The following is a 26,288-nucleotide window of genomic DNA, read 5'->3' as shown; positions in this document are numbered from 1 at the left end:
GCATGAATCCAAGAGCCAGAGAGAGGCATTAATAATGACTGAGATGGAGTTTCTTGTTATGTAGATAGTTTGCTCAGAGCACATAGTTTATGACCATCAGAGAAATAAGGCATCAGACATTCATCATACCCTAATGCTGTCGAACCTAACTCAAGTTGACCACACAGTATTCTAGATGCAAATACACCATTGTTTTGCACAGGGTAAAGAAATGCTTCCCACTTTGTTTTCAATACCATTACAATGGGTATCCAGGATATTCTGTCTGTACTCTTCTTAGGCACACATTTGAATAATATTATGAACCAGCTACTGAGAATCTCAAAGCCATTTCCTTACTTTATAACTAGAGCTCAACACATCACCTTATAAACATGCTTTCACATGAGTTACTCCAGATAAATCACATTCACATTTGTTGAAAGTAAAGCTCATCTGTTATTTTTCTACCCACTCACTCAGCTAAAGGCTAAATGCATAGAGAGTCTTCTCCATTTACTTGAGTTGCCATCTACAGATGGCAGAGGCATGAAGACACTTAAGAAACAGTTCATCATGATGCTTTCTCAGAGACAAGAGATATCTAGAGATAGGGGACAGACAGGCCATGTTGGGGAAAGCAGAGGTCATGATAAGGTTTTCATTTCCTCCACAGTAGTACATGCTTTGGAATGAGAGGTGAGGAGGAGCAGGGAAAGAACATGCACGTGCCTTCTTGTTTTATCCCTATTCTCCTTGCCAGAGGTAGACTGACAAATCTCTGCTCAGAGGAATATGGTTCTGACTTCTACAGATTCATCTGACAGAGCAAAGAGCTCGTGTTGAATGAACACAAGGATAGGAGCAGCAGCCCTTGTGGGGAGATTTGAGCATGAGACATAGTTTTTTATTTCTGTTAAGAAAAAGAAAAACAAACTGATTTTAAGGATATGTAATAACATATCAAACTATTAAGAAAATCCATTAACTAGGAGACCTTTAAAAGTGTGCATTCCTTTCAGTAAAATCTGAGGACCTCTATGTGAGAGGCGGCATGGTGTGGGGAAAGAAATCTTCAAGGCTCCCCAGTCCTTATAATCACCCATCATACCCCACTTGTTTTGTATTACAAAGCTTATCCCACATCTTTTCCACTGCCTGTGCCACTCTGCTAGCAGGGAAATGGAGGAACTATGGTACCAGGATCATGTATGTGTAATGCAGGCCCAGATATTCCATTACAGTCTAATAAAAGCTCTATATAAGTGTGAAGGAAACATGAAACCAAGGTAACAACAGTATTTGAAAGGTGCCCCCTTTTTCCTGACCATACTTTCTCTTGTCTGGCCCCAAATAAACTGTATATATAGGGAAGGTCATGTCTTAAATTCCTAATCTCTATAATTGGGGTAGAAGAAGAAATGGACCTCATTATTCCTTCTAGTCCTAAATTTCTGTCATCCATCCAAAGTTCATGCTTTATGTGCCAAACAAGGATCAGAACACTCTAAGAATCTTTGACTCCTAGGAGCTTACAGCCAAGTTGGAAAATAAAACTGATGTTCATTCAGTCAACAGATATTGACCGAAGAGCTACTTGTGGAGTGTGGGTATGTTTGACACATGGCTTGATGCTGGGTGGGTGTAGTGTGGAATATAAGACCTTTCCTCATGCACTTTATGATGTATTGGGGTAGACGCAGGGAAATAAAAATGATAATAAAACTGTTGTGTAAGGAAAGGACAGAATATCTCAAATAGGCCTGACTGGGTATGTGAGTGTATGTGGGGGGAGATTCCATAGAGATGCTGGTTAAAGGTACAGATTCATAGGACCAGCGTTGTGGCATATTGGGTACATCCACTGTCTGCAATCCTGGCATCTCATATGTGATAGGGACCCTGACACCCATTGGGAGATCTGGAAGAAGCTCCTGGATCCTGGATTTGGCCTGGCTCTGCCTTGGCCATTGCAGTCACGGGGGCAGTGAACCAGAGGATGGAAGACCTCTCTCTGTGTCTCTAACTCTGACTTCCAAATAAATAAATGTTAAAAAAAAAAAAAAAGGATACAGACTTATCTGACCTATACAAACCTTAGGAATCAAAATTTTCATTAAATTCTCAAATTTTTTTCACTAGGCATCTTCATAAAAAATGAGAGGGACACAATGGACACTAATATCTACATGAAACACTCTGGCCTCAGAATCAGCCCTTAAGGCATTCGGATATGGCTGAAGAGCGCATGAGAGTATTTTAGGCATGGAAAGCCAAGACACTCTGGAAAAACAAAAAAAAACAAAAACAAAAACAAAAACAAACAAACAAACAAAAAAAAACACGACCTAAATGGAAGATCTCTGCGAGTGAGATCCCAGTGGAAAGAATGGGGCCATCAAAGAAGGAGGTACCTTTCTCTGAAGGGAGGAGAGAACTTCCACTTTGACTATGACCCTGTCGGAATAAGATCGAAGTTGGAGAATTCAAAAGGCTTCCAGAGCCTTGGCAACTCATGACTAGAGCCTAGGGAGATTACTGACGCCATAAACAAGAGTGTCAAATTGTTAAGTCAACAACAGGAGTCACTGTGTACTTACTTCTCATGTGGGATCTGTCCTTAATGTGTTGTCCAATGTGAAGTAATGCTATAACTAGTACTGAAACAGTATTTTACACTTTGTGTTTCTGTGTGGGTGCAAACTGAAGAAATCTTTACTTAATATATACTGAATTGATCTTCTGTATATAAAGATAATTGAAAATGAATCTTGATGTGAATGGAAGGGGAGAGGTAGTGGGAGATGGGAGGGATGTGAGTGGGAGGGAAATTATGGGAAGGTAAGCCATTGTAATCCATTAACTATACTTTGAAAATTTATATTTACTAAATAAAAAAAGAAACAATCAAGACAGTCTAAGATAAAGCACATATTGGAGAGCTGTGCACTACAGTGGTTAAGATTGCAGACTCTGGAGTCAAACGATTAAGGTACACACTTCAGTTTCACCACTAAGAATGGAGGTGATAACAATGATGCCTGGGATTGCTATGATGATTAAGTGAGATAATCTTTGTAATATTAATATCGACAGATGGAAAATTATAGACCCACAAGGCAAATCACAAGAGGTTCGCTATATGGTACTTCAAGTTTCCATATTTTCTCAGCTTGGATAATATGAATGTAATAATAGTTGCCAAGAGAGAATAAATAATTCTGTTGCTTCTGTATAAAGCAAAATATGGGGGTAGACATTTGGTGCAGCAGTTACGATGCTGTTAGGTACGCTTTCATCCCATATCAGATCATCTGGTTCAAGTCCCAGCTCCAATTCCAGACACTGATTTCCTGCTAATAGACAATGAGAGGTGATGGCTGAAGCATTTGCATTGCTGCCTTCACATGCAAGACCCAGACTGAGTTCTGGACTACCAGCTTCAGCATGGCCCATTCCCAGCTTTTGCAAGCATTTAAGAACTGAACCAGCAGATGGAAAACTTCTCTGCCTTTTAAATCAAATGAAAATAAATTTCAAAATTTTAAAAATAAATATTAAAAATAGAAAAAGATGTTTAACAGAAAATACGTACCACACTATAATAAAGAGCAAATAAAATTGATGTAAGAGATGGTATTTATGTTAATCTTAAAAACTAGACAGGACTTAGAAAGAACAGAAGGAGAAGAAAAATACAGAGCAAGTCAAAGGCAAGGGGATGCTCATAGTTGGTATGAATGTAAGGCACCTACTTTGGGGTAAGTTAATGCTCATGGGCCTAAATTTATTTCCCTATGATTGGCCATTTTGTGAATCATCTTGTAGTGTTAGTCTACATCGCAATCATTTTCATATTTCTAAGGGGAAACTGCAATATGTAATGGAACCACTAGATGGCAATATATGGCTTTATAAATGGATGTTATTTTCATAGAAACTACATGCCTAATACCCAAATCAGAGTATACTTAAAGTTCCTCAGAAAACAGAAGGGTTGACACTAATTCCTTACACTTATGTCATTATTAAGATTTATAAAAAATGAGAAGAAAAATTGCTTATGCCTTTGCTTTAGATTCACGGAAGTTTAACCCTTTACTGCCAGAGGGAGTTACTTCATAACAATGAAGTAAACACAGAATAATTTGCTTAGGGTCCAGTTCTGAACTAAAATGACACAACATCCCAAAGAGTTTAACCCCTAAACATACCAAGTCAATCATTCCTAAGGTAAGCATAATGAGCCTATAATGTACCTCCACTGTGGGGACCCATGAGCCAGCCATGGGCCCACATGCTAAGGCCTAGCTTGCTGACCATTGGCATTAGTTACTGCTGTGTGGATGTTTATGGTTTCTGTTGAGCTGTGATATCAGGACCGTTTCATAACCCCAGGCTAGAGTCAAAACAACTATGGCCTTGGGACTTCCCATACTTCTTTTCCCACTGACCAAGGCTGAGAAAACACCAGGTGGAAGCTTGTTGTTAGCACCCGAGTCACCTGCTACGTGACCAGGAGCTTGATTGGATGAAGGCGCGTGATCACCTTTATGGTTGGACGAGGAGCGCATGGACTGTGTGTGATCAGGCACCCGATTGGAGCGCCGCCGCATGGACTGTAGCATGGACTAAGCTTGCTTACATGCTTCATCAATGTTATACTATATAAGCTGTGATATGGTACAGGAGCTTCCCCTTTCTTTCAGAGCTCCCCTTGCTCAAGGGTTTCTTTTTCTATCCTGTTTAAATAAAAGTCTACTGAAGACCGATCAGCTGGGAGAAGTGTTGTTCCTTTGTGGGCAAGGGAGTGATACTCCACTAAAAAAGGAATGGAAAAGCATGGATACCCTTTTCCACATCTTACTTTCGAAAAATTCTGTCAACATTACCATTTTTATATAGAGAATAACTATTCCTTTCTTCAAATATGGATATTCAGAAAATTTAGATAAAAACAAAAATCAGGGGCCGGCACCATGGCCCACTTGGTTAATCCTCCGCCTGCGGCACCGGCATCACATATGGGCACCGGGTTCTAGTCCCGTTTGCTCCTCTTCCAGTCCAGCTCTCTGCTGTGGCCCGGGAGTGTAGTGGAGGATAGCCCAAGTGCTTGGGCCCTGCACCCGCATGGGAGACCAGGAGGAAGCACCTGGCTCCTGGCTTCAGATGGGCGCAGCGCCGGCCATGACGGCCGGCCATTTGGGGAGTGAACCAACAGAAGGAAGACCTTTCTCTCGTCTCTCTCTCTCATTGTCTATAACTCTACCTGTCAAATAAATTAAAAAAAAAACTCTTTATAAAAAAAATCATATCTGAGCAATAACCAATGTTATTATATTTCACGGACTATTTTTTTTAACTTTTATTTAATGAATATAAATTTCCAAAGTACAGCTTATGGATTACAATGGCTTCCCCCCCATAACGTCCCTCCCACCCACAACCCTCCCCTTTCCCACTCCCTCTCCCCTTCCATTCACATGAGGATTCATTTTCGATTCTCTTTATATACAGAAGATCAGCTTAGTATACATTAAGTAAGGATTTCAACAGTTTGCTCCCACACAGAAACATAAAGTGAAAAATAATAGATGATTTTTTTGAAATGATGATGAAATCAGATCAGACCTATTGTCATGTTTAATCCCAGTGAGAGTCAAGTTGGGAATTGATCATTTCTTCTTCTTCTTTTTTTTTTTTTTACAGAAGATCCGTTTAGTATACATTAAGTAAAGATTTCAACAGTTTGCACCCCCATAGAAACACAAAGTGAAATATGCTGTTTGAGTACTCATTATAGCATTAAGTCTCAACGTACAGCACACTAAGGACAGAGATGCTACATGAGGAGTAAGTGCACAGTGACTCCTGTTGTTGACTTTACAAATTGACACTCCTGTTTATGGCATCAGTAATCTCCCTATGCACCAGTCATGAGTTTCCAAGGCTATGGAAGCCCCTTGAGTTCTCCGACTCTTATCTTGTTTAGACAAGGTCATAGTCAAAGTGGAGGTTCTCTCCTCCCTTCAGAGAAAGGTACCTCCTTCTTGAAGACCTGTTCTTTCCACTGGGATCTCACTCACAGAGATCTTTCATTTAGGTGTTTGGTGTGTGTTTTGTTTTTTTTTTTTTTTTTTTTTTTTTTTTTTTTTTTTTTTTTTTTTTGCCAGAGTGTCTTGGCTTTCCATGCCTGAAATACTCTCATGGGCTTTTCAGCCAGATCCGAATGCCTTTAGGGCTGATTCTGAGGCCAGAGTGCTATTTAGGACATCTGCCATTCTATGAGTCTGCTGAGTATCTCATTTCCCATGTTGGATCACTCTCCCCTTTATTTATTCTATCGGTTAGTATTAGCAGGTACTAGTGCTCCCTTTGACTCTTAGTCCTTTCATTATGATCAATTGTGAACTGAAATTGATCACTTGGACTAGTGAGATGGCATTGGTACATGCCACCTTGATGGGATTAAATTGGAGTCTCCTGGTATGTTTCTAACTCTAACATTTGGGGCAAGTCAGCTTGAGCATGCTGACGGACTATTTTTGACAGGTTGAAAAAACAGACTCATCTTGATATATTAAAATGTTTTTAAATAGTTCTATGTTAATAGGTATACTATTACTTTGATAATCACCTGTTTTTCACAGGTAAATATTTACAAAATTTACATAAAGTGTTATGAGCTAAGTCATATTAATCGAAAGGTCTGATCTTGTCCCACAACATGGTTCTTCACAAAACTGACAAGATTGGCACCACTGAAACATGAGTGATGATTAGAGAGGACTTAAGCAAAGAAGAGAATGAAGACAACAGAACAGAACCTAACAAATGAGCTGATGGAAAATTCTTATCAGAAAAAGTATTCCAGGAGACTAGTTCAACAAAAACTCAGGCATATGGTATTTGTCCCTTTGGGACTGGCTTATTTCACTCAGCATGATGTGTTCCAGATTCCTCCATTTTGTTGCAAATGACTGGATTTCGTTGTTTCTTACTGCGGTATAGTATTCTAAAGAGTACATATCCCATAATTTCTTTATCCAGTCTACCGTTGATGGGCATTTAGGTCGGTTCCAGGTCTTAGCTATTGTGAATTGAGCTGCAATAAACATTAGGCTGCAGGCCGCTTTTTTGTTTGCCAATTTAAATTCCTTTGGGTAAATCCCAAGGAGTGGGATGGCTGGGTCGAACGGTAGGGTTATCTTCAGGTTTCTGAGGAATCTCCAGACTGACTTTCATAGTGGCTTGACCAGTTTGCATTCCCACCAACAGTGGGTTAGTGTCCCTTTTTCCCCACATCCTCGCCAGCATCTGTTGTTGGTAGATTTCTGAATGTGAGCCATTCTAACCGGGGTGAGGTGAAACCTCATTGTGGTTTTGATTTGCATTTCCCTGATTACTAATGACCTTGAACATTTTTTCATGTGCCTGTTGGCCATTTGGATTTCCTCTTTTGAAAAATGTCTATTGAGGTCCTTGGCCCATCTCTTAATTGGGTTGTTGGTTTTGTATTTGTGGAGTTTCTTGATCTCTTTGTAGATTCTGGTTATTAACCCTTTATCTGTTGCATAGTTTGCAAATATTTTTCCCATTCTGTCGGTTGTCTCTTCACTCTCCTGACTGTTTCTTTTGCAGTACAGAAACTTCTCAATTTGATGCAATCCCAATAGTTAATTTTGGCTTTGACTGCCTGTGCCTCCCGGGTCTTTTCCAGAAACTCTTTGCCTGTGCCAATATCTTGAAGGGTTTCTCCAATGTTCTCTAGTAACTTGATGGTGTCAGGTCGTAGATTTAGGTCTTTAATCCATGTTGAGTGGATTTTTGTGTAAGGCGTAAGGTAGGGGTCTTGCTTCATGCTTCTGCACGTGGAAATCCAGTTTTCCCAGCACCATTTATTGAATAGACTGTCCTTGCTCCAGGAATTAGTTTTAGATCCTTGATCAAATATAAGTTGGCTGTAGATGTTTGGGTTGATTTCTGGTGTTTCAATTCTGTTCCATTGGTCTATCCATCTGTTTCTGTACCAGTACCATGCTGTTTTGATTACAACTGCCCTGTAGTATGTCCTGAAATCCGGTATTGTGATGCCTCCGGCTTTGTTTTTGTTGTACAAGATTGCTTTAGCTATTCGAGGTCTCTTGTGCCTCCATATAAATTTCAGCACCATTTTTTCCAGATCTGAGAAGAAGGTCTTCGGTATCTTGATTGGTATTGCATTGAATTTATAAATTGCTTTTGGGAGAATGGACATTTTGATGATATTGATTCTTCCAATCCATGAGCATGGAAGATTTTTCCATTTCTTGGTATCCTCTTCTATTTCTTTCTTTAAGGTTTTGTAATTCTCATCATAGAGATCTTTAACATCCTTGGTTAAGTTTATTCCAAGGTATTTGATTGTTTTTGTAGCTATTGTGAATGGGATTGTTCTCCCTGATCGGTGACAACTGACTGAACACCAAAAAGGAAACCTCCTGAAGTGAAACGGACACTATGGGAAACGGTGACTTGATCAGCATAGCCCTGACTGTTAATGAACAACTTAATACATTATCCCTCTTAGTAGTTTTTTTGTCTGTTCTACTTAATATGACTGGTTTACTTCTGTAATTAATACACAGTTATTCTTAAGTGTTAAAAATTAACTGAAATGTGATTCCTGTTAAACATAAGAGTGGGAATAAGAGAGGGAAGAGATGTATAATTTGGGACTTGCTCAAGCTGACTTGCCCCAAATGGTAGAGTTAAAAACATACCAGGGGATTCCAATTCAATCCCATCAAGGTGGCATGTACCAATGCCATCTCACTATTCCAAGTGATCAATTTCAGTTCACAATTGATCATAATGAAAGGACTAAGAGTCAAAGGGAGCACATAAACAAGTCTAGTACCTGCTAACACTAACCGTTGGAATAAATAAAGGGGAGAGTGATCCAACATGGGAAATGAGATACTCAGCAGACTCATAGAATGGCAGATGTCCTAAATAGCACTCTGGCCTCAGAATCAGCCCTAAAGGCATTCGGATCTGGCTGAAAAGCCCATGGGAGTATTTCAGGCATGGAAAGCCAAGACACTCTGGCAAAAGATCTCTGTGAGTGAGATCCCAGTGGAAAGAACAGGTCTTCAAAGAAGGAGGTACCTTTCTCTGAAGGGAGGAGAGAACCTCCACTTTGACTATGAGCTTGTCTAAACAAGATAAGAATCGGAGAACTCAGAGGGCTTCCATAGCCTTGGAAACTCATGACCGGAGCATAGGGAGACTACTGATGCCATAGACAGGAGTGTCAACTGGTAAAGTCAACAACAGGAGTCACTGGGCACTTACTCCTCATGTGGGATCTCTGTCCTTAATGTGCTGTGTATTGAGATTTAATGCTATAACGAGTACTCAAACAATATATTTCACTTTGTGTTTTTATGGGGGTGCAAACTGTCGAAATCTTTACTTAATGTATACTAAACTGATCCTCTGTAAAAAAAAAAAAAAAAAAAAAAAAAAAAAAAAAAAAGAAATTATCAACTCCCAACTTGACTCTCACTGGGATTAAACATGACAATAGGTCTGATCTGATTTCATCATCATTTTAAAAAAATCATCTATTATTTTTCACTTTATGTTTCTGTGTGAGAGCAAACTGTTGAAATCCTTACTTAATGTATACTAAGCTGATCTTCTGTATATTAAGATAATCGAAAATGAATCTTGATGTGAATGGAAGGGGAGAGGGAGTAGGAAAGGGGAGGGTAGTGGGTGGGAGGGACGATATGTGGGGGAACCCATTGTAATCCATAAATCGTACTTTGGAAATTTATATTCATTAAATAAAAGTTAAAAAAAAAAAACTCAGGCATTAATTCAAAAACAGTGAAAGAATATATGCCTGCTGGGGCCAGCACGATGGCACAGAGGGTTACCGCCCTGGCCTGAAGCACCGGCATCCCATATGGGCACCAGTTCAAGACCCGGCTGCTCCACTTCCCATCCATCTCTCTGTTATGGCCTGGGAAAGCAGTTATAAGATGGCCCAATCCTTGGGCCCCTGCACCCGCGTGGGACACCCAGAAGAAGCTCCTGGCTCCTGGCTTCTGATTGGCACAGCTCCGGCCATTGCAGCCAATTGGGGAGTGAACCAGTGGATGGAAGACCTCTCTCTGTCTCTGCCTCTCCTCTCTCTGTGTAACTCTGACTTTCAAATAAATAAATAAATAAATCTTTTTTTAAAAAAGAATATATACCTGCTATTAAATAACACCACAAGAAAGGAGACATTGGAGCTGCTTTAAAAATTACATGAGTGATATGGAGAGAGAGCCAAAAATAAATTTAAATAAATAAATAAAAACACAAAAAGTAAAAGTAAATAAATAAACCGCCAAAATCAAAGTTGAATGTGAATTGAGAGGAAATGGCAGATACAGGAGGGAGACACTTTGTTTTTATATATTCTGAGATCATAGTAATGTGAACAGAATAAATTTTCAAATAAGTATTAGAAGGTAACTTACTGGAAAATCTGGATCTTCAAGTCAAAAGTGGGGATCATATTACATGAAAAGGTAAAATAAACCTATTAACAATAAGATATATCTTTGTGAAATTATTGTACTCAACGATGAGCAGATATAAAGGAGATCCCTATAAAGTATTACTGAAAACTACAAAGTAAAAAGGATGCACCAGACAAATGAAAACAAACGAGCATTTCATTTATCAGTCAAGGTTGATTTAAAAGCAAGAGAACATTAACATGAGATTAAGGAGAGAACTTTTATGTCAAAAGTTATTATTGTAATGAAGGTCTGTTAGGAATCAAAAAATCAAAAAGCAAAACTTGTCAAAAAGAAAATCAACCCATAAAAAACTGGATTGATTCTATATCTTAGCTATTGTGAATTGTGCTGCAAGGAACATGGGGGTACAGATCTCTCTTTCATATGCTGATTTCTTTTGTTTTGGTAAATTTCCAGCAGTGGGATGGCTGGGTCATATGGTAGGTCTATTTTCAGATTTCTGAGGTATCTCCATACTGTCTTCCACAGGGGCTACACCAGTTTACATTCCCACCAACAGTGCATTAGGTTACCTTTTCCCCCACATCCTCGACAGCATTCGTTGTTTGTTGATTTCTGTATGAGGTCCATTCTAACTGGAGTGAAGTGAAACCTCATTGTGGTTTTGATTTTTATTTCCCTGAGCACTTTTTCAAGTATCTGTTGGCCATTTCAATTTCCTCTCTTGAAAAATGCCTGTTCTAGGGGCCGGCCCTGTGGAGCAACGGGTTAACGCCCTGGCCTGAAGCATTGGCATCCCATATGGGCACCAGTTCTAGTCTCGGCTGCTCCACTTCCAATCCAGCTCTCTGCTATGGCCTGGGAAAGCAGCAGAAGATGGCCCAAGTCCTTGGGTCCCTGTACCCATGTGGGAGAGCTGGAGGAAGCTCCTGGCTCTTGCCTTCAGATTGGCACAGCTCCGGCTGTTGCAGCCACCTGGGGAGTGAACCAGCGGTTGGAAGACCTCTCTCTCTGTCTCTACCTCTCTCTGTAACTCTGTCTTTCAAATAAATAAAAATAAATCTTTTTAAAAAAAAAAGAAAAAGAAAAATGAATGTCTGAGATCTCTGCCCTTTTCTCAACTGGATTGTTTCTTTTGTTGTTCAATTTCTTGAGCTCTTTATAGATTCTGGATGTTAACCCTTTATCAGTTGCGTAGTTTGAAAATATTTTCTCCCATTCTGTTGGTTGCCTCTACACTTTGCTAAGTGTTTCTTTTGCAGTGCAGAATCTTCTCAGCTTTATGTAATTCCATTTGTGAATTTTTGCTTTGATTGCCTGTGCTTCTGGGGTCTTTTCCAAGTAGTCTTTGTCTAAGCAATGTCTTACAGTTTCCCCAGTGTCCTCTTCTAGTACTTTGATGATACCGGGTCATAGATTTAGGTTCTTTATCCATTTTGAGTGGATTTTTGTGTTAGGTGTCTGGATAAAGAAATTATGGTATGTATATACTATGGAGTACTACTCAGCAATAAAAAAAAATGAAATCCTTTCTTTTCCAATAAAATGCACGCAACTGGAAACCGTTACACTTAGTGAAAATATACCAGTCCCCAAAAGAAGGATACCATATTTTTTCCCTGATCTAACTAATAGAGTACATGAAACGTAATGTATTGAAGTGAAATGGAAATTTTGAGATTTGAGATTGTTTACAGCCCTTGTCTCTTCTGTTGAGGAACAGTGGTTTTTTTTTTTTTCTTCATACTATTTGTTGAACTCTTTTATTTAGTGTAGGGTTTATTTTATAATCATTAAGTAAACAAAATAGATCTTTCTAAAAATTAAGAGTGGGAATGGGAGAGGGAGGAGGAAGAAGGGTTGGAGCGTGGTCAGCGGGAGGGTAGGGTAGGAAGTATTACTATGTTCCTAAATCTGTATATATGAAATACGTGAAACATGCATAACTTAAATAACATTTTAACAACAGAAAACTGTAGTGATGGTAGATGTGCTATCTCTCTCTTCCCAACACAGTTCAAGTATATACACAGCAAAGAAGGATATAATTGGAATGGGCATTTAGTCTGGCAGTTAAAACAGTCATGATCCACAATGCAGTGCTTAGATTTGATTCTGGCCCTGGGACCTGACTGTAATTTCTCAAACTTTCCAACAATGCAGACCTTAGGAAGCAGTGGTGATGACTCAAGCAGTTAGGTTCCTGCATCTTATCTGGGAGACCTGGACTGTGTTGCCAGCTCCTGGCTACACCCTGGTTCACCCCCAAACATCACCACTTGTGGGCATTTCAGGGAGCAAACCAGTGGTATTTTCTCTGTGTCAAATAAATTTAAAAACTTTAAAAAGGATATAGAAGATCTAAATAAAATTAATTAGCAGGCCCATAAACACATCATTGGAACCAGTCTGTGTTACGGTGTTATGTTTGAGATGTCACTAATAGACATACCAAAATGTAACACTGAAGGATCTCACTTGTTAGGCAAAACTATGTGGATTTTAAATGGTATAGAAGAATTCACTGACCAATAAGTTGTATTTTAGCAAGTTCTCCAGGCAATCTGTATGCATGTGTATCTCATTTTGGGCTAAAAACAGAAACAGCAACAATCATAACAGAAAATCCAGCAAAGACAGAAGGAACACTCTCTACCCAAACCCTTGCCATTCAAGTCCTTTATTTCAGGTCTGGGGACAACTATTGCCAAGCAATTTTTAAACTTCAAGATAAACAAGGCCTACCTTTTAGCCACACTGTTCAGTCACCTGAACAGATTTTTCAGACATCTAAACTTTTAACAACAAAACATTCTAATTTAAAAGCCAATGTTTCAATGTTTTCCCAACAGCAAAGTTATTAGATACCCAAACTGTCTCAAAGATTTATGACTTCAATTTTACAGCCTACATATACTACACTGGACTTCCCAGAAGACACCAGATTAAGGAGACAGAGGGCAGCTGGAGTACCAAAGAGGATGTCAAGTCATATTCCTGGACATGATTTAGGGTACTCTTCCTACCTGTTCAATAGAATCACACACAGCAACATACTATTTGAAAACTAATAAATTAATAGAAAGTAAATGAACTAAAGCCAACATATAAAACTAAGGAATGGAAGTTAAAGCAATACATAAATAGAGTTTTTCAAATCTTGACCTAAGCACCAATAACTGATATTTTAATCAACAGGCCCATTGTCATTATAGAGATTTTCTTTCCTTAATCATATAAATCCATATATAATGAACATAGGATATGAAATTAATGAGGAAACAAGTTTGGTAAGTGATTCTATTAATGTGAATTTTACAGTGAATGAAGAAACGCAATCTGGACCAGTGGAATTAGAGTAGTTCCTCCGGTCATTTGGAAACACATTTAATCATTCAACCAGTAATTCACTTATCTTACAAATATTAAAGAATACCTATGCAATGAATACTCATTGTTTTGATTATTCAGCAAGCAATTTCTCTTCATGAAAGTATTTGCATTTATTTGGAGGAATTATTTTGTTCATATTAATTACACATGATGCTATAGGATAAAAATCAGGAAACCAGTAATCCCTGGCTGTGGGGTGGGAATAAGGCCCATGTCTTGTCAATAGAATGCCCTCTGCCTGAAATTTAAATCTTAGGGAGAGGTACAGTCAGCTTGATGTGATTATAATCCATTCTAAGAGTGGTGTTCTCATGGAATTGTTCCTACCTAGAATTTTTTCTATAGTTCTAGTTACAGAAGCTTGGGAGAAGGGAAAACAGGAAACTTTGGTCAAAAGATAAAGTTTCAATTATGCAAGAGCAATAAATCCTAGAGATTTACCAACAGCATAGTGATTATACTTAATGGCATTGTATTACTTAGAAATGGTTAAAAGGTAGATCTTATATTAAGTATTTTCATCACAACATAAAATTAATAATAACAGATAAAGAATGGAGATGCAAACTTGCATCTTTATAAATTAGATGGCGGTGGTAGTTTCATGGGTGTATACTTATCTTCAAACTCATCAAATTGTATGTAAAATTTAAACATGAATAGTCTTTCAAATGTCAATCATATTTCAATAAGGTGTATTTTTTAAATGACTCATGTAAGGATTAGAAGATGAGACCAGCTGCTAAGACCCCCCTATAAAATGAACACTGTCAGCTAGGATTTCAGTACTTATAGTAAGGAAAACTGGTATGATAAAACTGAGCAAGTGTATCTTCTTAAAGAAAAATTATCCTCGCTGATCTCCTTAATATGTTACCTTTGTTTCTATGTCAGAATCCCCTCCTGATATTACAGAAATTCTAGCTATCAGACTCCCACAAAAGCATTTGGCTGATACTACCATCCTACTTATCTCTGGACCCCAGAGCTGACTTAGAATATAAAGAAAGATACTTGCACATAAAGGCTATTTCTAAATTGACCACTGTGTAAAAAAGAGCCTATTTGGGGGAAATATGGGAAATGAGATTCTTCACACACACTATTATCATCATAAATGTTAAAAACAAAGCACACAAAAGATCCTATCTAAAGTAAATAATGCTAAAGCAAATAAATATCTAATAATGCTAAAGTAAATAATATCTAAACACAAAGAATAAAATAATGTTAATTTGAAAGACAAAAACAAAAAAATTGTGATATTAAAGACTTATAAATGCCTCATGGAAAATTTTCTAAAGCCCTCAAATTAGAAATAACATATGAAAAAAAAGTAAAAAAAAAAAGAAAAAAGGAAATAACATGAATAACATGAAATGAGTACATGTCAAAGTAGTATTTAAGATCCTAAAATTTTTTAGATCTACATCAGTAGGTACTCACTTTATTCACTATGTTTTTTCTAACTTGCATATCTTATATATAGTATTTAGGCTGACCTACATGAAATTGCCAATATATGACCATTTTTAACCTACAAAAATGTAGACGCAAAATTGCAATTTTGTACAAGTCAACCTAGTAGCACATACAATATAATATTGTTTTCTATATTTTTTGTTTTTATATTATATTGTTTTACAATGTAATAGTTTATATATTTATAAAATGAAGTCAAATAATCCAACTTTAAAGTATTTTCATAAAATAAAAATTACATATATATAAAAACACATAAAGTATAAAAACATATAGCTGCAACAGAAGAGCAACTTTTTAACATTCTGCCTAAGTTGCAAATTCCAATCACCATATTCAGTGAAGCTAATAATCCTCTGTGCTCAATACTTCCTAGATTGCTGATGCCATAAACAAGAGTGTCAATTTGTTAAGTCAACAACAGGAGTCACTATGCGCTTGCTCCTCATGTGGGATCTCTGTCCTTAGTGTGCTGTACATTGTGATTTAATGCTATGACTAGTACTCAAACAGTATTTTTACTTTGTGTTTCTGTGTGGGTGCAAACTGTTGAAATCTTTACTTAATATATGCTAAACTAATCTTCTGTATATAAAGACAATTGAAAATGAATCTTGATGTGAATGGAAGGGGAGAGGGAGCGGGAAAGGGGAGGGTTGCGGGTGGGCGGAAGGTTGTGGCGGGGGGAGGCCATTGTAGTCCACAAGCTGCACTTTGGAAATTTATATTCATTAAATAAAAGTAAAAAAAAAAAAAAATTCCTAGAAAGTGACTCATGATAAATACTGAGAATTCATACAGCCAACTGAGGATACTACAAAACTTTCTATAAAATAGCATATGGTGGCAAATCATTAACTATTATCACCATATACAAGAATAATTTCACCAGTTCAAATGGACTGATATCTGAAACTTGAGAGGGTTAATTTATTACATGCAACTTTATTTTTACAAAGAGAAGCCTATTATCAAGTTCTTTCTGTGTTGAAATGGATCTGAGGTTGAGCTTATGAGGGAGAGGGCAAACAGACTGAGATGGCATAAAGAAATTATACTTGGTGGCATGGTCATCCCCTCCTAGTTTCCTCATCCTCTTTTTTTCACATTTTCCAGCTTTCATTGAGAGCAACTGAGTCTTTGCCCAGTCTTCCACTGTACAGTAATACAATGAACTTTAAAAACAAAATTGAATGCTTTCTTGGAAATATGAGGAACTGGCAGCATGAGAAAAACTGTTCAGGGGAGTCTGTGTCTTTGGAGACTTCCCACTTGCCATTATCAGATTGATAAAATTGGCATTTTTGATTTTTGAAAAAAAAATACTGATTTGGTAGCTTCTCTTCATGTGAAAATCGATTCAAGATTATAAAGTAATGACATCTGAATTCTGAAATAAAATATTATTTTCTATTTATCAATAAGCTGTCATATTTTCCTTAAATTATGTTGCTGGTATCTTTAATAAGATCATACTTTATTCCTTCTGAGATAGGAATTCCCTTAAATTTTATTTCTTTTACTGTAATTTTAACTGTTTTAGTCTAATTTTAGCTCCTTCAGCATGATTTTCTCAATCCCACCTCCAACACATCCTCTTAAGTCTCTCTTTCACAACAGTGCTACACAATTGCCTGAATAGAAGTAAACATTTAAAGAGTAACCCACATAAGAAAAGCACAAAGAAATAGGCAAGCCAACCAAAAACTTGTATATCTTCTTTTCTCTAGAATGGCCACAAAGAAACTGCTCATTTTTAGGCCAAACCATAACAGATTCATCAGTAATACTGGCATTTTGAAGGCAGGAGTAATCAGAAAAAAGTGTTCAACTTTTAAATAGTTAAAAAACCAAATTCTATGAATTTGACTTCGGTATAGCCTATTATCATGAACTGGGCTGTATGATGTATTGATTTCTAAAATGTAAAAAATAATAAAATCTGTAATCTATCTTCCGCTAAGAGAGTTAAATCAAATTCATACTCTAACAGAGAAATCCTATTCCCCGGGGCAGGTAAACAGCAAAAGCAGACTCACAGTTCACGATGTCACCTTGAAGCTGCAGAATCTGAGGAACTGGCATCGTGAGGACAACAAGATCAAACTGCTCTGGGGAGCCTGTTTCCTTGGAGACTTCCCACTTGTCATTTCTCAGGTTGATTTGGGTCACACAGTGTCTGAAGTAGACTTCTGCACCTGCTCCAAAAGCAAAATCATCTTCACTTTATCAGAATTTTCCATACGAATGAAGGAAAAGTGAATAGTCAAACTGGATCCATTCAAGTGAACAGAATAGTGATGCTATACTTCCACAACCTGCAGCATTCTCTTTCCTTACATTCTTTTAAATACAGTGACAATTCCTCCCCTTTGGCACCCTTAGACCTCCCTAGCCATACCTCCCCTGGAGAATAAAATATTGCTAAAATTAGTATAATTAAAAAGTAACCATAGGCCACCATGGTGGCTCACTGGGCTAATCCTCCGCCTGCGGCGCCGGCACCCCAGGTTCTAGTCCCGGTTGGAGCGCCAGATTCTGTTCTGGTTGCTCCTCTTCCAGTCCAGCTCTCTGCTGTGGCCAGGGAGTGCAGTGGAGGATGGCCCAAGTCCTGGGCCCTGCACCCGCATGGGAGACCAGGAGGAAGCACCTGGCTCCTGGCTTCGGATCGGCACAGCACACCGGCCATAGTGGCCATTTGGGGAGTGAACCAACGGAAGGAAGACCTTTCTCTCTCACTGTCTAACTCTGTCAAAAAAAAAAAAAAAAGATTAAAATATTCCCTATTACAGAGACCCCAAAAGGTCTCTGTAACAGAAATGCAAGTCCTCATCAATATATTATTGCCTTCACTAAGAAGAAACATACACTAAGAGAAACATAACCTAGCATACAGTGTCTAGTAACATAATATAGTACATGGCACATACTAAATATTTCATCAACATTTGTTTAAATGAATGAATTATAGACCACAAACTAAAAGAGAAGAAAATAAAATAGGGGTTTCTATTCTATTCCATTGTCCATGTGTCTATTTTTATGCCAGTACCATGCTGTTTTAATAGATGTTTAAAATAACTCCATAATATATCTTGAAATCTGATTTTGTGATACTTCCATACTTTTTCATTTTCGTCAAGATCAGTTTGGCTATTCAGGATCTTTTGTGTTTCCATGTAAATTTTAGGATTAATTTTCCTAATTCTGTGAAAAATATGGCTGATATTTTACTGAGGATTGTGTTGTATCTGTAAATCATCTTAGATATTATGGACAATTTAATCATGTTAATTATTTTAATTCACAAATATGGGAAATTTTTCCATTTTGTGTTGTGTGTGTGTACACACACATGCATGCAACTTTTTTATATCCACAGCCAACTAATCTTTGATAAAGCCCCAAAAATACTACCTGGAGAAAGGGCAGTTTCTTCATTAAGTGGTTCTGGGAAAATTGAATTTCTACATGCAGAAGCCTGAAACAAGACTTCTATTCTCACCTTATACAAAAATCAACTCAAAATGGAACAAAGATCTAAATATAGGACCTGCATCTATGAAACTACTAGAATAAAACATGGGGAAAATGCTTCAATACATTGGCACAAGCAATACTTTTATTGACTAAGACCCCAAATCACAAGGCAATAAAAGCAAAAATAAACAAATGGGGTTATATCAAACTAAGAAGTTTATACACAAAAAGAAACAATCAACAGATTGAACAGATAATTGACAGAATGTGAAAAATATTTGTAAACTGTGCACCTTGCATAGGATTAATATTCAAGGAACATCAAAAATTCTACAACAACAAAACAAACAATACAGTTAGAAATAGGCAAAAGATCTAAATAGGCATTTTTTCAAAAGGAGAAATAAAAATGGCCAAAAAGACATGAACAAATGCTCAGTATCATTAGCCATCATAAAAATGCAAATCAAAATCACAGTTAAATAACACCTTACTCCAGTTAGAATATCTGTTCTCAAAAAGACAAAAAATAAATTCTGGTGAGGATGTGAAGAAAAGAGAACACTTATACACTATTGATGACAAGATAAGTTAGTACAGTCATTACAAAGAATGGAATGGCAATTCTTAACTAAAAGGCATTTCTTGATAGCAAAAGGAGTTGGCCCATTACTCTCCAAATATCATGGGGAAGAACAATCAGGGGATCTTTATTCCAGATTACTTAAAGAAATAAGATGGCATTAACCTTTAATAGTCCCCCTTCCTCAGTCCAGGGACTAAATGATGAAAGAGAGGATCTACGGGAATAAGGCATTATGAAGTTGTTCTCTTGAGCCACATGTCCCCTAATTTATAACATTAGGTGGGTTGGTAGCAATCTCATACTATAGGGAAGAAATTTAGAAGGAAAAGGAAGACCCTACCAAAAAAAAAAAAAAAAACACACAAAAGTTAAATCAGAAAATATGAGAACTTCAAACTGCTCTCCATGGGTTAGTTAATAGGCAAAGACAACAGAGTCAGTTTGAAGGCAGTTCCACTTCCATTATCTACTAGCCAAATCACTTTAGCCAAAGAACTTAATCTCCTGAAATCTCATCTTTTCCACTAGTAAATGGGGATAATAACAACCACCTTCAAATGTTGTTCTGACAATTAGAAATGACATATATAGAGTACCTAACATAGTGTCATGCAAATAGCATTTAATAAATGATAACTACAGTTGTTTCTATTCTACTCCAGTACCACCTCCAACAACAAAAATACAATAGAAAATTATACTTGACTAAGTTAAGATTTAATTAATGGGGCTGGCGCCGTGGCTCACTAGGCTAATCCTCCGCCTTGCGGCGCCGGCACACCGGGTTCTAGTCCCGGCCAGGGCGCCGGATTCTGTCCCAGTTGCCCCTCTTCCAGGCCAGCTCTCTACTGTGGCCAGGGAGTGCAGTGGAGGATGGCCCAAGTGCTTGGGCCCTGCACCCCATGGGAGACCAGGAGAAGCACCTGGCTCCTGCCATCGGATCAGCACGGTGCGCCAGCCGCAGTGCGCCAGCCACAGCGCGCCGGCCGCGGTGGCCATTGGAGGATGAACCAATGGCAAAGGGAGACCTTTCTCTCTGTCTCTCTCTCTTACTGTCCACTCTGCCTGTCAAAAAATAAAAATAAATAAAAAAAGATTTAATTAATGGGGAAGACAAGCTTCCATTAAAATTTATATTAATAAATACAACTTTGACTCTAATAAGGTTATGGCAAACACATTAAACAATAAAAATAGAACATAAGGTTAACAAGGGAGGGTCGATTTCCCTCATCTTCACTAATTGTTCTTAGAAATTGGTCTAGTGAAATACTAGCTTTATAGGTTCAGACTTATTCTAAAGCATGTATGTTTAGACATATCCCATATAGATGATTTCCCTGTAAGTCTGCTCTCAATATGAATGACTTCTGGTTGCATCAGTTTATAGAGTTGTACACTAAAGCAGATTCTAAAATGTGCAGCATTTTTGGAATGACTTATTAGTTTGGTTTCTTTGAAAGCATATATGAATGTTGCTTTCATCTCAGTGGACTATTTTGAGAGCTAACATTTGTCAAGAAATTATTACATCCTTGATTATGATTTGCTTGAATTAGAGTGTATTATTTCTATTATTCCACACAAAAACTCTTTGTAGTATGTACTATTATTATAAAACTTTGTATTAAGTACAGTCATTACTTTCATTTTTAAAATGAAAGAACTGAAGTACTGATTGTAAAACTTTGCTAATATTAAACATCTAGGAAGGGATACTATGGCATTAATTTGAATCTAGGACATTCTGATTCCAGGAAGTGTCTTAGGGTACATTACAGAAACCTAAAATGCTTCTGTGGATCATTTATAGAACAGAAAGACTTCAAGGTACTTATTGGGTGTTTAAAGATATATAATTATGGCCAGCACCTTGGCTCACTAGGCTAATCCTCTGCCTTGCGGCGCCGGCACACCGGGTTCTAGTCCCGGCCAGGGCGCCGGATTCTGTCCCGGTTGCCCCTCTTCCAGGCCAGCTCTCTACTGTGGCCAGAGAGTGCAGTGGAGGATGGCCCAAGTGCTTGGGCCCTGCACCACATGGGAGACCAGGAGAAATACCTGGCTCCTGCCATCAGATCAGGGCGGTGCGCCGGCTGCAGCACGCTGGCTGCGGCGGCCATTGGAGGGTGAACCAATGGCAAAGGAAGACCTTTCTCTCTGTCTCTCTCTCTCACTGTCCACTCTGCCTGTCAAAAAAATATAAAAAAGATATATAATTATAAAATTGTAAATGCTGTAGATAAGGTACATCAAATCCAATAATAGATCTGGGTGAATGAGAAAAGAATCTTGAAGCACTGCAAAGATAATACTAAAATAGGCAAAGGAAAAGTTTATAAATATAAAATGTATAGACTTTGAACTCAATTATATAAATTCATTTTTTAAAAAAAGGAGAAAAATGGATCCGCTATATATTTTTTAAAATTTTCTATTAATATAAAGAGAACAGATTTCATGTGTTTTACACAATTCTAAGAATATAATCATACTCGGGCCGGCGCCACAGCTCAAAAGGCTAATCCTCTGCCCTCAGTGCCAGCACACCATGTTCTAGTCCTGGTCGGGGCGCTGGATTCTGTCCCAGTCGCTCCTCTTCCTGTCAAGCTCTCTGCTGTGGCCCGGGAGTGCAGTGGAGAATGGCCCAAGTCCTTGGGCCCTGCACCCACATGGGAGACCAGGAGGAGGCGCCTGGCTGCTGGCTTCAGATCAGCGCGGTGCACCGGCTGCAGCGGCCATTTGGGGGGTGAGCCAACAGAAAAAGGAAGACCTTCCTCTCTGTATCTCTCTCTCACTGTCCACTCTGCCTGTCAAAAAAAATTTAAAAAAAAATATAATCATACCTCCCTCTCCCTCCTCCCTCAATCCCCCTACTTCCTTTCTTGTTTTTTCTTTTACAAAAATTTAATTTTATTCCACTCTATAATCACCAACTTAAAGCACCACTAACCATAATACTTTAACGAGTAAGACAGAGAAAGACAACACTTCCACAGGAGTGTAAACTAGCTCTTCTCCTGACGGTTGATGTACAATGTAATATTTTATCCATTTTAGTATTTTTTTTTTGTTCTAGTACCATTGGTTGAACTCTGTAATTAACACACAATTATTCTTAGATGTTTAAATTTTAACTGAAAAGTGATCCCTGTTAGGAATTTGGAAAACATTATGTTGAGTGAAATAAGCCAATCCCAAAGGGACAAACACCACTTGTTCTCCTTGATAGGTGACAACTAACTGAGCACCAAAAAGGAAACCTGTTAAAGTGAAATGAACACTATGAGAAACGGTGACTTGATCAGCCCTCACCCTGACTGTTGATGAGCAGCTTAATATGTTATCCCTCTTAGTATTTTTTTTTTGTTTGTTCTACTTAACACTTTTGGTTGAATACTGTAATCAATACACAGTTATTCTCAAGTGTTGAAACTTAACTGAAAAGTGATCGCTGTTAAATATAAGAGTGGGAATAAGAGAGGGAAGAGATGTGCAATTCGGGACATGCTCAAGCTGATTTACCTCAAACGGTAGAGTTAGAAACATACCAGGGGATTCCAATTCAATCCCATCGAGGTGGCATGTACCAATGCCATCTCACTAGTCCCAGTGATCAATTTCTGTTCACAATTGATCATAATGATAGGACTAAGGGCCAAAGGAATCACATAAACAAGACTAGTGTCTGCAAATACTAGCTGATAGAATAAAAAAGGGAGAGAACGATCCAACATGGGAAGTGAGATACACAGCAGACCCATAGAATGGCAGATGTCCTAAACAGCACTCTAGCCTCAGAATCAGCCCTTAAGGCATGCGGATCCGGCTGAAATGCCCATGAGAGTATTTCAGGCATGGAAAGCCAAGACACTCTGGGGGAAAAAAAAAAACCTAAATGAAAGATCTCCGTGAGTGAGATCCCAGTGGAAAGAACGGGTCATCAAAGAAGGAGGTACCTTTCTCTGAAGGGAGGAGAGAACTTCCACTTTGACCATGGCCTTTTCTAAATATGATCAGGGTCAGTGAACTCAGGGGGCTTCCATAGCCTTGGAAGCTCATGACAAGAGCCTAGGGTGATTACTGAGGCCATAAACAAGAGTGTCAATTTGTTAAGTCAACAACAGGAGTCACTGTGCACTTACTCCTCATGTAGGATCTTTGTCCTTAGTGTGCTATACATTGAGATTTAATGCTATAACTAGTACTCAAACAGTATTTTTCACTTTATGTTTCTGTGTGGGAGCAAACTGTTGAAATCTTTACTTAATGTATGCTAAACTGATCTTCTGTATATAAAGAGAAACTAAAATGAATCTTGATGTGAATGGAAGGGGAGAGGGAGTGGATAAGGGGAGGGTTGCGGGTTGGAGGGACGTTATGGGGGGGAAGCCATTGTAATCAATATTCTGTACTTTGGAAATTTATATTCATTAAATAAAAATTAAAAAAAAAGAATGTACAGAATCAATGTTATTCCAAGTTTTTAACTTCCACTTTTACCCTTTCATTTGTTGGCTTTCCTCCTGTAACACTGTAGTATTAAAATATTCAAAATTCAAGGCAGGGTCACTGCTGTGGCTTAGCTGGTAAAGCCACCGCCTGCAGTGCCGGTATCCTATATGGGTGCTATTTCAAGTCCTGGCTGCTCCACTTCCCATCCAGCTCTCTGCTATGGCCTGGGAAAGCAGCAGAAGATGGCCCAAGTCCTTGGGCCTCTGCACCCATGTAGAAGACCGGACGAAGCTTCTGGCTCCTGGCTTCGGATCAACGCAGCTCCAGCTGTTGCACACAATTGGGGAGTGAACCAGCAAATGGAAGACCTCTCTCTCTCTCTGCCTCTTCTCTCCCTGTGTAACTCTGACTTTCATATAAATAATAAAATAAATCCTTAAAAACATAAAAAAAACTAGGGCTAAAAATAATAAGCAAATCACAAGATGCACATTTCATTCCTATACATTACTTTGTATTCTATATTAACTACTACGTATCAGAGAAAACATAAGATATTTGTCTTTGGAGGACTGGCTTATTTCACCAAGCAAAATTGTTCTCCAGTTGCATCCATTTTGTTGTAAAAGACAGGATTTAACCCTTTTTTTTTTAGCTGGATAGTATTCCAGAGCGCATATATACTGCATTTTTTAAAATATTTATTCATTTTACTTGAAAGTCATGGTTACACACAGAGAGAAGGAAAGAGAGAGAGAGAGAGAGAGAGAGAGAGAGAGAGAGAGAGATCTTCCATCTACTGGTTCACTCCCCAGATGGCCACAACGGCCAGAGCTGTGCCGATCCAAAGCCAGAAGCAAGGAGCTTCCTCCAGGTCTCCCATGCAGGTGCAGGAGCCCAAGGACTTGGGCCATCTTCTACTGCTTTCCCAGGCCACAGCAGAGAGCTACATTGAAGTGGAGCAGCGAGGTCTTAAACCAGCACCCACATGGAATGCCGGCACTACGCCACAGCACAGGCCCCATACACCACATTTTCTTAATCCAGTCATCAGTTGATGGACATCTGGCTTGATTCTATTATCTTAGTTATTGTGAATTGAGCTGCAATAAAATAACTCTTTCATATGCTGATTTCTTTTATTTGGGTAAATTCCCAAGAGTGGGATGGCTGGGTCATATAGTAGATCTATTTTCAGATTTCTAAGGGAACTCCATACTATCTTCTATAATGGTTGTAGTAGTTGATATTCCCACCTATAGTGTATTAGGATACCAATTTCCCCCACATCCTCATCAGCATTTATTGTTTGTTGACTTCTGTATGAGAACCATTCTAAATAGGGTGAGGAAAAAAATCTCATTGTGCTTTTACGTTGCATTTCCCTGATGGCTAGTGATCCAGAGCATTTTCTCATGTGTTTGTTGGCCACTTGTATTTCCTCCTTTGAAAAATATCTGCTCATGCCCTTTACTCATTTTGTAACAAGATTATTTGTTTTGTTGATGTTGAGTTTCTTGAGCTTTTTATAGATCCTGGATGTTAATCCTTTATCAGTTGCATAGTTTGCAAATATTTTTTCCCATTCTGTTGCATGCCTTTTCCTTATGTTGAGTGTTTTCTTTGCAAGCAGAAGCTTCTCAGCTATATTTCTGGAAGTTTTAGCCAGAGTTATTAGGCAAAAAAAAGAAATCCAAAGGATTCAGATTGGAAAGGAAGAAGTCAAATTATCTCTATTTGCAGATGATATGATCCTATATATAGGGGTACCAAAAGATTCTACCAAGAGATTATTGGAATTTATAGGAGAGTTTGGTAAGTTTGCAGTATATAAAATCAACATACAAAAATCAATAGCCTTTGTGTACACAAACAATGCCATGGCTGAGAAAGAAGTTGTGAGATTAGGACCATTCACAATAACTACAAAAAATTTAAATACCTTGGAATAAATTTAGTCAAGGATGTGAAAGATTTTTGCAATGAAAATTACAAAATATTGAAGAAAGAAAAATAAGACACACAAAAAAATTGAAAAATCTTCCATGTTCATGGATTGACAGAATTCATATCACCAAAATTTCCATACTATGCCAAGCAATTTACAGTTCAAATTTGAATGCAATCAAAATATCAAGGACATTCTTCTCAGATCTAGGAAAAACAATGCTAAAATTCATACAGAAAAACAAGAGACTCCAGATAGCTAAAGAAATATTAAATAACAAAAACAAAGCCAGAGGAATCACAATACTAGCTTTCAATACATACTACAGGGCAGTTATAATCAAAACAGCCTGATACTAGCACAAAAATAGACATGTAGACCAATGGAACATAACAGAAACCCCAGAAATTAATCTACCCAACCTCAACCAACTAATCTTTGATTT

The 26,288-nt window shown here is 38.1% G+C and overlaps 1 protein-coding gene across 11 annotated transcripts in view; it reads right to left on the bottom strand.

Moving 5' to 3' along the window:
• RNLS (renalase, FAD dependent amine oxidase) overlaps positions 1 to 26,288 on the bottom strand; it is a 306,577-nt gene that overhangs the window by 270,548 nt on the left and 9,741 nt on the right. For all 11 annotated transcript variants that reach the window (XM_051823356.2, XM_008270153.4, XM_070057646.1 and 8 more), the window contains one exon: positions 17,417 to 17,575. In XM_051823356.2, coding sequence (XP_051679316.1) covers positions 17,417 to 17,575 — 159 coding nt within the window. The remainder of the gene's footprint in view (positions 1 to 17,416; positions 17,576 to 26,288) is intronic.

The sequence above is a fragment of the Oryctolagus cuniculus genome, chromosome 15, assembly GCF_964237555.1.
Source record: "Oryctolagus cuniculus chromosome 15, mOryCun1.1, whole genome shotgun sequence".
Taxonomy (NCBI): domain Eukaryota; kingdom Metazoa; phylum Chordata; class Mammalia; order Lagomorpha; family Leporidae; genus Oryctolagus; species Oryctolagus cuniculus.
Note: the sequence above shows the minus strand (reverse complement) of the source record. Positions and strands in the feature narration are given on the sequence as shown.